Consider the following 14,083-nt stretch of genomic DNA (forward strand, 5'->3'; position numbering starts at 1 on the left):
AAAAAATTAGATATCAGTTTTGCTTAGATGAGCATGATTTAAAGGATGAATAACAACAAATAAGCAGCAAGACATTTATAAATATTGGCTATAGCAAAAAACAAATCAGCAAAATTCGTAACAAGGTTAATGCTAAAAATTAAAAAAAATAAATTAAAAAAATTATAGTAAGGTAATGGCCATTCATATTAAAGTATCTGAACAATTATGCAGAATTCTTCAGAAATATAGCCTTAAATCTACTTTAAATCTCCAACAAATTGAATAACTTATTTAACTCCACTAAGGATTTCTTTCTTCCTCCTTGACCACCCAAGGGTATACCAAATCTAATGCATCTGCAACTCACTTCATATAGGTAAAACAGACTGAACATAACAATATGAAAGGAAGAACACAAATAACAGATTCAAGAAATATGGAAAATCAGGTATTTCTGATTATGCATGTCATACATTCCATTGAACCGACTGAAAAGGCATCTAATCCTTACACCATACCAAAACTTGATACAAACACAAGTTTCAAGAGGCCTGTTGGATGTCAATCAACAGTAATAATTTCCTAAAAATATTTAGAATGTGGAGAGTTTCCACATATAACATCCAGATGATACCATCTCAGGAAAGCAAATTCAGAAAGGTCAGTAAACATTTCAAGATGCAAAACAACAGTTCTTAATCTGTTCACAAATTAAAATAAATGAAATCTTTACATCACTAGCATGCTCTAACTCCAAGGATCCAGGCACCAAATTGAAAATCACAACCCATAATTCACACACTGGGTACAAATACCTAGCAAGAATAGGACTACAGACTATAACTACTTATGACTGCTAGCAGCTATCAGGACTCTAAATAGTTAAACCCAATAGCCATTGATGCAGTTTTGTGTGTGTGTGTGTGTGTGGAGGCTGCATACTACCCACACCAGCTATCATACTTATTCTTGAATTCATTCACACTGCTTGCACTCACAACATCCAATGGTAATTTATTCCCATCACACACCACCCTATGAGAGAAAAACCTAGTCCTCACTGCCACTTTCTTAGTGGCATTCATTCTCAGATTCCATGGATGTCCTCTTGTCCTTTCCCTACCCTCAATAAATTGAAAAATTCCATCAACTGGAATCCTGTATGACTCTTACAGAAGTTTGTAAGTCTCAATCATATCACTCCTCTTTCTCTTGTTTGCTAGTGTCTGCAGTCTACAAATGTTCAATCTGTCTTCATAATCAGTATTTCATAATTCATATATTGTGTATGTACCCCAACTGATGAGCTTAATATGAATATCAAAATTAATTTTATCTTAAAGTTATTACTCCTACATGGTAGCAGTCTCCATAATTTTTACATAAGAAATTAACCTTTCCTACAGTAGGTATAGCATAGTCATTCTATTTTGAAGACTTCTGATTCATTAATCTCACATTTTAAGCCCATTTCTTTTAGAAATGAGTATACACATTTCTAAAATTCACATATACATGCAAACTTACCACTTCCACAATCCTTTCCTGTATATCCTGATGTACAAACACAAACATCTGGAGACACACATCGACCTCCATTCTTGCATCCTTGCCGACATAAAGCTGGAAAAAAAATAAGACACAAAATAAACAAATAAAGAATGAATAAAAAAATGAATTAATAAAGAATGAATTATCACCCAGAATATTCAGTTATGCCACAGCATAATTCACAAAAGTATGCACAGTCCTTCACTATGGATACTAAATAAACCAAACGAGAATCAAAGCCAGCATCTAAAGCAGAACATTTTTAAATTCAAAATAATTATTATTTTTCATTAAACTAAACCTAATAAAATAAATTCAATTTAAAAAGTAGTAAATTATTTTTGTGAAATGCATCAAAAAGCTTAGTGTTGTCTCTAACCAAGTTTTATGAAATTTGCTTCAATTGTACATGGCTAGGAGAATGTGAACATCTCATAAGTAGTAGGGTTTTCTTCTGGAAACTCAGGATTTTCATTAAGCCATATAGGCAAATCAGACAGAGAACAAACACACTCACAAACACAAATTTTCAGATAAGAAATACTATTAGTGGGAGTAGATGGCAATGTGAGTGGCTGATGAATAGTGCAGTTGTGTGTAAATGTAGTGTAGTGTAGATGGTGGGTTGTGTGCAGTGGTGTAGCTAGAGCTTTTGCCGCCCCTCTCGATACACACTAAAAATACTACAAAAAGTCAAAGCGACGTATAGGGAAATAAATTAAAATACTATGTTTATTTTTGAAGTAAAACTTTAATTTCAACATTCTAAAATGTTATTTTTCTTGCTTTTCTGTTAACAAAATCGTCAATGACATTGGCAAAGTCTGTTTCATAGTAATGTATGTAATTCTTAATCAGTTTTATTTAGAAAAACTCCTCTCACAACTAGCAACACTTATAGCAATTCAAAGGAAAATTCGCAGTAGTATTTCAATATTTGGAAATGAGTTCTCGAGACTATATTTTAGAATTAACTGCAAAAGTTTAAAAAAGTTGGGCAAAAAGTGCTGCCCGGGGTGGATCACCCCCCCCCCACCAGCTACACCCCTGGTTGTGTGGAATAGCAAGCCTTCTGACAATGAGTCCTTGGGCTCTTTAGAGGTGATGCATAATAATAATATTTGCTTTGCAATAAATGCAATTATAGCACTTGCAGAGTGATATACAAGAGACAGACAGAATACCTAAAATGATTACTTCTGATTTCATATATTTTTTGATTTTATTCAGTTTGGTAAGGCTGTTCTCACTTGTAGTATGATGGGAAGAGTTAAGCACATGATGAAAGTCATTTCAATAGGATAGTCAGAATTTTGCCTTCAGAATTTTGCCTTCAACTTCCAGTGCAGTGGGAATGCCATCTATTCTCAGACAAAGGCCAAAATAATTCCCCTTTTTTTTTAAATTAATGATTATGCAAAAAATAGAGGAAATTCATAAAAAAAAGTAAATTCATGACTAATTTTTATGGTATTAACAACACCACACAATTTTAGAAAAGAGGTGTTTTATTAACTGCTTATATTTCGCTGAATTTCAACTCAGCATCATCAGAGCACAACACACTTTTACATGCAACAGTTAATGAGTGAAAATACATAAAAGTGCACTGAATTATGTACACTGATGAAATATAATTTATATAAATATTTTTGCATATAAAAAACTAAATAATAATTAATAAATCTTTCAATACTTTTGTTAATTTATTCAATATCAAAATAAAAATAGTTTATTTTGATCCTTACAACTAAATATAGATATGATTAACTCAGTGTAATAAAGCATAAGTGGAACAGTTTACAAACATTAAAAAAAAAAAGAAACATGAAGAGTTTCAAAATTATATTTCAAAAACATCATAGGAAAAAACAATAAATAATACAGTGCTTCATGTGCACAAAAAATGAGAATACAGAAATCTTTCACAATAAATTTAGAGGAAAACAAATTACAAAATGTATCTATGCATGACATGAAATAAAAATCATGAATAACTATACAGAAGAAGAAGAAAAATTATCCTATGAACCTTGTCTTTTACAAATTATCATACATCTTTGATTATGTAATGAAGTGCTTTTTTTTTTCGTGATATCAAAAGAAACACAAGAGTATGCCTCTTCCTGTTACTCTTACTACAATAATGAGAAGGACACTGACCTGCAGAGATAAAATGGTTATCATTCCATTGTATAGGACTCTGATCAGACCACACTTAAGACTATTGTTCTCAGATCTGGTCCCCAGGATTTGAAGGGGATAAATTAACTGTGGAAAGGGTACAAAGGCGGATAACAAAGATGGTGTCGGGACTGTACAATGTTAGTTGTGAGGATCGGCTGAGGGAGTGTGGACTGCAGAGTTTGGTGGATAGAAGAAGGAGGGGTGATATGATTGAGACATAAACTATTCAGAGGTTATAGGGTTGACACTGGGGAGTTCTTTCGCTTGGTTGAACAGCAGGAAGGAGTGATGACAAGAGGCCATCCCTGGAAGTTAAGAAAGGAAACTGGGAGAAAGAGGGTGAGGAGTGGTTTCTTTGCATGGAGGGTGGTTGAACCATGGAATGCATTGCCTGATGGAGAGGTGAGAGCGAGAACCGTCAATGCATTTAAGGAGTGGTATAATAGACTTTGTGTTTCCTAGGCGGGACCTCCCTCGATGAGTTTTGATAGCCTTGTGTTTCTTAGAAAGGATCTCCCACAATGAGGCTTTTGACTCCATGGAGGCCTGAATAAGAATCATAATAATAATAATTTTTGATTATATAATGAATACTGTGATATTCAATACAGATATTCAATACTAAGCTTAATATCTTATCAAGCATTTTATTATTTTCTTTAGTTTTCATGTCATTCATTATTAAAATGATCATTTCACACTCTGCATTGGAAAAGAACCAAGTTTGCCAGGCTGAAATGTGTTTAAAAATCTCAATCTCCAAAGTTAAGGACATGTGCTACACCCTTAACTTTGCTGACTACTACCCTCTTATTCTTTGCCAAAATTCATAAATGTTCATCATCATCATCATGCTCTGGGCTTTGTGCTCAGGCTGTTATTGTTTAATTTTACATAAATGATATAGGAAATGGCTTGAAAGGAGATATTCAGTTGTTTGCTGATGATGCAAAGTTGGGTAGTGCAATATAAAATCAAGCTGATGTTGAGAGTTTGCAGGATGATTTAAGTAAGCTGGCAAAATGGGCAAAAGGTAATGGATGTCAGTTCAATGTGGAAAAGCGTAAAGTTATGCATTTTGGGATTAAAAGATTACCAGTTGTGTACCACACTGATGGAATGGTACTCCATGAGATTGATGAGGCTAGGGAATTGGGGGGGGGGAGAAATGAAATTCAGAGGACACATTGCTAAGGTGTCCGAGTTTGCACATAGGATTACTTGGTTATTGAAGAACACACTAACATCCAGAGATAAAAAGGTTATTATTCCCCTTTATAAGGCACTGATACTTCCACATTTGAATTACTGTGCTCAAGTCTGGTCACCTGGATTCCTTGGAGATGAGGAGGTTGTGGAGAGGGTTCAGAGGAGAGTGACTAAGTTGGTGAGTGATGTAAAAAATGCTCCATACATTGATAGATTGAGAGCTTGTGGATTGCAGAGGTTGGTTGAAAGGCAGAGAAAAGGGGATATGATAGAAACTGTTGTGTCAGAAAAAAAAACGATGAGTCGCCTTTTTTCCCACCCAACGTTAAGTTATCTCATAAGGAGTGGATAAGGACATGCTTATGCCTCCGGATGGGAAATGTACCGACTAATGTCCCAAGAACATGTAAATATCCAAGTGTGTAAGCTCTGAACAGTGTTAAAATAACCCATGAGTTTAATAGAGAATAGTTGTAAATGAATTAGAATATAAAATCATGTATAAATTGCCAAGTAAATATGTATAAGCTAGAGCATGTTTTAAGCCATGTAAAAACAGTCCGTGGCTACGGCGTCCAATCGGCAGTCGCCGTATCCTTGACAACACTGCCGAGTGAGGGAACTGTTCTGAGGTATAAAGGTTTCGGCAGGGATTCGAATCGTTCTCTTGTCTCTTGTCCCCGGGTTTCATCGGCACCTAGTTCCTGTCGGAGAGCTGTGTAGAGCTTGCCGCCACGTGTAGCAATCCCTCCCCTTGCTATGTGTACTATGTGGGCCAAGGCTGCAACTACAATGTATTCAGATCCATAAGAAGAAAGAGCCACTGATGAAATCAACGTCAGTGTTCAAATCTGTGTATGAGTGTTTTCGGTTCGTATGGAAACAAAGGAATAGCAAGGCCGCCATCAGTGAAGACATTGTAAGCAGACCAGAATATCCAGTTCAAGGCAAGAACGGTAAGTGTAAGATTTTCTTATGTTAAACGTTGGATTAAAGTAGCCGTGGGGTAAGGAAGCAGAAGTTAAGGAAGCATGTTATTTCCATGTGGTGCTATAAGAAAAGTCTGCGATTTGGACACTTTTGTCTGCGGTTGAGAAGAAAGCATATTAGGCTCCAGGCGAACAGGACGCCGAGGCCCGAACTGTTTGTGTGATTTAAGAACAGTAATATTATATGGTCAGAACGTAATTAAATGTTAGCTAAATATTTTGGAGGGAAGATTAAGTAAGAATAAGAAGTATTACCCTAGAGAAGTTCATGTCAGAATTATTGAGTTGTCTTGTGTATATATGCAATATTATATGTGTGATAATATTAGGTAACTTAGTTATAAGCGTCTGAGAATAGCTGTACGTATAGAAGTGAGAAATTTATGTCAAGTAAGGGACTATAACATAGAAGTTTTGGATGTGATTAATTAAGTAAAGGGAACCCAGACTCTTTTAAGATTAAGGATTTGATTAACATGTATACTTGTCTTTGTGCCATAATAAATGTGTTTCTTTATATACAATCAAATGAGTTTGTCATCCTTTCTGCGGATTGAGCTACCGTTTGAAAACTTACGTACCGTGTATTAAGGGTGAAACCAATAGTGATATGAGAATCGGGACCACAACTGCATGTCTCATGATCCCTACATTTTCTTTAAGTATTCTTGGATAATGTATCAGAGTTTAGTTGCTGGCTGGCACAGTCTTTAATCAATACAAATTTGTTGGCAGACGAATATCTGATATTAAGTGATACAAAGAAATTTAATGTTAACTGTAAAGTTAAAGTAAAGGCAGTTAGAGACTTAACAATAAGGCAGTCACACAGACAAACAATATAATATAAAAACAAAGGACATAACAAAACATTTAAATTACTAAAAGTTTTTTTTTATAAGACTGATGCAAGGGAAATATTTCAGCTGTGTGATAGTGATGGAAAAACAAGAAGTCATCCCTGGAAGTTAAGGAAAAGTGTGGTTAACAAGGGTGTGAGAACTAGATTTTTCACCTGGAGGGTGGTGAACAAGTGGAATGCATTGCCTGACTTAGTTGTGAGTTCTTCGTCTGTAAATGAATGAAAAGGGGGGAGGTATGATAGATATTGGTTTGATGGTTTGGATCTCCCGTGATGAGTCTACTGACTCCATGGAGATACCGTAATAATAATAATCATCATCAACTTCCTAACATGTACCCTCAAAGGGTGTACAGGATATGATAGTACTACATGAAAAATGTACATCATTACTAATTTCCTATCTACAATTTTCCTCCAAATCAGTCTGTTACCTGTCAAGACTCCAACATTATCAGATTTTATATTTCTGTCTTTTTACTGTATCAATCCACCTATATCTTGGTCTTCCTCTGGGTCTTTTTCCCTGCCAACCTGGTAAAGAACACTTGTTTTGCTAATCTTTCCTCTCCCATTCTGCTTAAGGTGCCATACCACCTGAGATTAGCTCTGCTAACATATTCCTACACAATAAATAACGGAAAAAACTCACGTAGAAAGATTATTTATTAGATATGTCGATGACATTTTTGCTGTATGGAATGGCTCTTCTGATGAACTTCAACAATTTCTCACTAAGTTAAACGCATTTCATCCTAGGATAAAGTTTACCCTAGAAATAGAATCAAATAAGCAGTTAGCCTTTTTAGATCTTCTAATTCTTCACCAACCAGATGGTAACCTACATTTCTCAGTTTATAGAAAGAAGATACCGTATACTCATACAGGCCATTATATCCATGCGGAATCTCATCACCATCCCAGTCAAAAGGCAGGAACTATAAAAACACTGGTTCATCGGGCCCACTCCTTTTGTTCTACAGACGATCTTTTACAGAAAGAACTACAATACATAACTTCTTCCTTTCTATCTAATGGTTATAAGAATTGCTTCATTGAAAGAACTTTGAGTAGTTTTAATATGTCTTCCTCTTCAAACACAGAGGAAATAATGCGCATTACTATCCCTTATGTACAAGGCATCAATGAACGTATAGCAAAAGTTTTAAAACCACTGAATATTTTTGTTGCCTTTCGACCGTTTAGAAAAATCTCCACCTTTCTCACTTCTCCTAAGGACAAGCTTCCACATCTTAATCATCCAGGTGTCTACCAGATTCCATGCTCTTGTGGATTATCTTATTTCGGACAAACGGGAAGATCTGCCTCTATTCGGCTAGAAGAACACCAATCTTATATTGAATACTTTAAACCTGAAAAGTCTGGACTTTCTGAACATGCCATCTTCACTAGACACAGAGTTCATTGGAGAAAGGCAAGAGTTCTTCACAAAAGTCAGTTTCTCATGGAACGCCTTTATAAAGAAACATGTGAAACTCTACTTCATTCTCCTAACTTAAACAGATCCGACGGCTTACGTCTGTCCCCTTTATAGGAGATAGTACTTTACAAATCAGCTAATCTTTCCTAACTTTTTATTGTATTAATTTTTTTTTTTTTTTTTTTTTTTTTTTTTCAGGAAAGTTATTGGCCTTTTTAGTTATCTTACACCAGCTACTTAGGTGGCACTTTTTGGAATTGTCAGTTAGTGTTTAATTTTGAGCTTAATGTACTGAGGATGCCTGTGACACACAGGTGAAAATTATACTAATAAATAATCTTTCTACGTGAGTTTTTCCGTTATTTATTGTGTACCGATATATCTACTCACAGTTTACCTCTTTTAAAACATATTCCTGGATGCTAACAATGTCAAGTTCTTTGCTAATATCCTGATTTTTAATATGATACTACCACTGATACCATCTGTTCATGCCCCTAATCTTTCTCAGGGCTCTCATATCTGCAGTCCCAAGTCTTTGGTTAAGTGTTTTACTTCTGACCCAGCTCTCAAACCCATAAGTTAAAATTGGTTTGAACACTGTCTTGTATACAGCTAATTTAGTGTTCTGATTAATTTCTCTCTTATTCCATATACATTTATTCAGTTGACTTCCTACCATACTAGCTTTCTTGATTCTGTTCTCTATTTCCATATTTAACCCCCCCCCCTCCCCAATTGGCCAGGATGTATATATATATACATCCAGATAAATCTGGATACAATTCTGTAACACCTATTGAATAACATGGATAACAAGTGCAAGTTGGTCTCACTGTTTCATTTGCCTCGGCCGGTAGTGAGGTTAATTTATCATCTTCACTAAAAATTGTGCCTAAGTAGCTGAAATGCTTTACTTGTTCTATAAGTTCTCCATCCACAATGCAGCTGATAATTTCAATGCTTCTGCTTATTTTCATTGTCTTTGTCTTGTTATTGCTGACCTTCATACCATATCTATTACAATAGTTATTCAATTTAGTCAGGGAATCTTGCAGAATTGTAGTGGATTTATTTAGAAGTATAACATCGTCTGCATAAACCAAAGAGCTGACATTAACATCTCCCATTTTGATATCAGGTTTAATACCATTTTCCTTCATAATCTGATACATATAGATAATGAATAACAGAGGAGATAATGTACATCCTCGTCATTATCTGTTGCATCTGGTACATCCTTGTACCAGATGTAACATTAAACCATCTTCCTGTACTGCCTTCAATTCTAACTGCTGACTTACAACTCAAATAAAGACTAAGTGTTGCTTGATATAATGCCCCATTGACACTATATAACTGTAGCGTTTTGAATAGCTTCTCTCATGGCACCTTGTCATATGCCTTTTCCAGATCTACAAAACTTAAATACAGATCTTTGTTATATTCCCTTGATTTCTCAACTATTTGTCATAAAATGAAAATCTGATCCAGACAGGCTCTATTTCGCCTGAATCCAGCATGTTCTTCACCAAGCTTTTCTTCCACAATCCTTCTTAACCGTTTCTTAAGTACCTCTGTAATTCTCTCATTCAGTTTTTTTTCCTTTTTTATATATGGGTACTATGAGAGCTCTATTTCAGTCATCTGGTAGGCCTCTGAAGAAAAGGCAGTGCAGCCACTATAAGACTTTTATACCTCCATACTTTAGCATTTCTGGCTGAATATCATCTACTCCTGCTGTCTTTCCATATTTCACACCTTTGATGGCTTTTTTTTACTTCAGACATGGATATGTATTCCTGACTGCATGCCTGTTGAGTGTTTTTTACCACTGTGCTGTCGCTGCTTGTTTCATTTAGCAATTTTTCAAATTACTCCACACTTCAAGGATATCTTTTTCTCCAGTTTTCATGTCACCTTTATCATCTCTAATTCCTTTTACAGCACTCTTTCCTCCATTTCTGAGCTTTTTTCAACAACCTCCAGAATACCTTGCCATCTTCTTGATATTTATTTTTTATGTTCTTCCCAAAGTCTTCCCATCACTTTTGTTTGACTAGTTTTACACGGTGTTTAGCTTTCTTACATATGTCTCTGTATTCTTTACGAGTACAAGCTGACTTATTTGCCAGGAACTTTTGATATGCTTTGTTCTTTTCCTTCACTGCCTCTGTAACTTCCAGAGTCCACCATGGAGTTCTGAATTTTCTATCCTCGCAGACAACCTCACCACAAGAATCTCTGGCTGAATCAATCAATGTTTTCTTCAGAGTTTGCCACTGAATCTCCAAAGTTTGATTCCTGTTCTCAAACTATTTCATTTTTTCTGGAATAATGTTTGTGTATTTTAGTCTACAGTTTACATATGCTCAACTTTTATTTGCTTTAAAACTTTCTTACATGTTCTTCTTTTCAGTATGAAATTCAATTTTATCCTGCTCAAGAATAAATGGTGATCACTTCCAATTTCAAATCCTCTGTACATTTCAGTGTTCCTGCACAAGTGGGAAACACATCACTATCAACATTTACATAGTCAATGAGACTTTTCTTATTCTTTGTCTCTTCTTTCCATGTGAATTTTTGCACATTTTTATGTTGGAACATTGTGTCAGTAATAACCAGTCCATGTCCTGAGCAGAATCCCAACAGGTATTTGCCTTATTATTAGTTTTGCTCTTTTCTTCGAATTTTCCCAAAATATTTTTATAAGTCTGACAATCATTTCCTATTCTGCTATTTAGATCCACAACAAGGACCAACTTTTCCTTTTTCATTGTTTCAGTTGCTTTTTCTAAAGCCTCAATAAATTCCTCCACTTCTACCTTATAATAAATTTAGTTTAATCCTTTATCCAAGTGTGAGCAAACAAAGTTTGTGCCAGAAAGTATCTTCAGGACTGGGGTAAGTTGGTACAGCACCGGGCAACTCGTTGAAAAGGTGGAGCAAGCTAACATAACTCCTATCTCAGTATCTCCCATAATGCAAAACACATCTCCTTGTGGATTTGTATAATGTTATGCATTAAGAGAAGGGCCACTACCCAGACTAGTATCGACCTTTATTGAGGTCTCTTCAGTGGGAGCCAGGAGAGACCTCAATAAAGGTCGAAACTAGTCTGAGTAGTGGCCCTTCCTTTAATGCATAACATTATACATATCCACAAGGAAATGTGTTTTGCATTATGGGAAGATACTGAGATAGGAGTGCTGTTAGCTTGCTCCACCTCTGGAACGAGTTGCCTGATGTTGTACCAACTTACCCCAGTCCTGAAGATACTATCAGGCGTAAACTTTGTTTGCTCACACTTGGATAAAGGATTAAACTAAATTTATTATAGTCTAACCAAGTGAAAAATAAACTTTCAACATCCACTTCTACCTTAGTAGAACCGTCTGTGTTACCATAGGCACAAATAAGTCTCGTTGTCCAGTTGCCCATTCTGATATTTGCCCACATCACTCTTCTTGAATGGTTGTCTGCCATTCAAGAAGATTAGCCTCGTATTTAGTGTTGAATACCATGGCTACTCATTCTTTTCATCGATTGTTATTGCCTGAATATAACATTTTGTATTTATTGCTGAGAAAGATCTCACCAGATTTTGTCTTTTTTGTTTCAGTCACCCCTATTATGTCGATCTGGGACTTTATCTAATCCCTCAGTTTGCTCAATTTCTTTGCCATTCAAGCTTCTTATGTTGATAGTACCGATCTTGAGCTCTGGTGATGGTAAGTTCAAGTGTGTTTTAGGATTTGTCCCAATAGCCGACTTTTCGCTGTTTGTCCTGGTTCCCTGATGAAAACAATGGGGCCTTGTTTAACCAGGTGATGCCCCAGCCGGCATGAAATTCTGTCATGTTGTACCATCATTTGATATTTTGGTTTAAGCCAATAAGAATACAATTTGGTTGGCTAAATCCCAAATTGCCAGCCCATCCTCGTTTGTTCAGTATCCAGGTAGATACCTAACAGGGTGCACCACGAGAAGGTGAGGATCAGACATTAGGTCAGAAGCCCTGGTTGGTTCTCTGCATTACTTTAAAGACTATGTGAAGGTCTCCTCTCAGTTATACAGCTTTGATCCTTAGCATTCCTAAATGTTTAATATCTTTATTTTTGCTATTTGGGCAAGCAGTATTTTTCTGTAAGTGTATCTGTGAGCAATAATAAATACAAACGTATTTATTATTGCTGGCCTTATAATTTTGCGCCCTGATTCAAAGTAATGGATCAAGATATGTGGCATCTGCTTAAACCTCCAAAATATATATATATATTCATATATATTCCACGCGACAAGCTCACAGTTTTCTACCATCTACATCTGATGACATTTTAAAAGAAACGGCCACCACTCATCATGTTAGTGGCTTACCATGTATATAACAGTATTTTTTTAAATTCCTTTTTACGTTATTTTCAGTTCTTTAAATTCAGTTTGCAAATCGCATAAAAACTGGTTTTTATACCACTCTTAAGAAACTTTTTTTTTTCCCTTATTCTAAAATTGTTATTATTTTTCTCTTTTTGGTTATAAACTGATAGTTGTTGTACTTGTTGTAGAGTAGGTGCCCTCCCTCGATGAGTCTTTGGACTCCTTGGAGGCGGAACGTAATAATAATAATAACATCTATAACGCTAGAACATACACTCAAAAGTGTGAAGTGACTAACCGAAACAACCCAAGGCAGCGTCATAAACAATAGTGTACTGTAAGAATGACCAACAGATGGCGCCACGTTACTTTATCAACGATTACAATGTAACCAAAAGTATTAGATTATTATTATTATTATTATTATTATTATTATTATTATTATTATTATTAACCTATAATGTAGTGGTACCACAGATAGGTAAAAATGTAAGAAAAATAAAGAAAGAAAGAAAAGAAACCTGTAAAGGTTAAATTTTGAAACCTGCAGAATGTGCCTTGCAGAAGATAGATAACGACGTACGGGTGTTCTATAGGCAGTCACTATTTTATTATTATTATTATTATTATTATTATTATTATTATTATTATTATTATTATTATTATTATTATATCCCATACACGAGAGGTTCAAGAACCTATAATACTTCAGTGAAGTGCACTTAAGATATAAGATAAGTTTAAAAGATCAACTGAGAAGAAGAAAAAGATTGTTCCGCAGTTTTGGAGTTGAAAATGAAAATAAATTGTGACTAATCGCTGCACGTGTCCAAACAGTTTAGAGAAGAGTGGGGAGATTACAAATGTTAGTTCTGATGTACAGGAAATATTGAGGGGGGGGGTAGTTGTGCGTGTGTGCAACAGGGAATGGACTTGTGCGAGTGTGGAGCGAATCGCTCAGGGAGTGGATCATTAATCAAATTGCTCTCTTCTGTAGAAAGTCAGAATTTTCAACTGCATTACTCTTTATGGACGCCATCCCCAGATATTAAAATGAAATTCCATTAGTGAACAATTTAGAATTGTCAGCTCTGCCATATTGTACAAGAAAAGAAATTCATCTGTTATTTGGACGTTATCAAGAAAATTTCTTTTTTTTTATGGGTCAGTACATTTTTTATTAATTAGAAATGTGTATTTAAGATTACAGAAATAAATATTCTAAAACTTTTGTTTAGTGAATATAAGAAAGGAGAGTGTAATGTACTATCATCAGTAAAACTGTGGATTGGGCTTACAGTCAGTCCCAGTCACCTGGTGAAGAAAAGAGTTCTTTGGTATCCACATGGAATTATAAGTACCGGTATTCATGTTAATCGACAGTGGCGTAATCTTTACTGACGACTGACGATCGCCAGGTAAATGAAGAATTGAAATTTCGAAGATTCCACTCGGCATACTGATAATGCAGAACAACACAAG

General features: G+C 35.3%; 1 protein-coding gene across 4 annotated transcripts in view; it reads right to left on the reverse strand.

Moving 5' to 3' along the window:
- The window catches only part of LOC150110364 (uncharacterized), a 192,322-nt gene that overhangs the window by 63,954 nt on the left and 114,285 nt on the right, over nt 1–14,083 (reverse strand). For all 4 annotated transcript variants that reach the window (XR_016548367.1, XM_090393266.1, XM_090393257.1 and 1 more), the window contains exon 10: nt 1,510–1,605. Coding sequence is in view for 3 of the 4 variants with exons in the window: in XM_090393266.1 (XP_090249392.1) it covers nt 1,510–1,605 (96 nt within the window). In the remaining variant the exon portion in view is untranslated. The remainder of the gene's footprint in view (nt 1–1,509; nt 1,606–14,083) is intronic.

This window comes from Typopeltis vanoorti, chromosome 1 (genome assembly GCF_054136105.1).
Source record: "Typopeltis vanoorti isolate ZY-2024b chromosome 1, IOZ_Tvanoo_1.0, whole genome shotgun sequence".
Taxonomy (NCBI): Eukaryota; Metazoa; Arthropoda; class Arachnida; order Uropygi; family Thelyphonidae; genus Typopeltis; species Typopeltis vanoorti.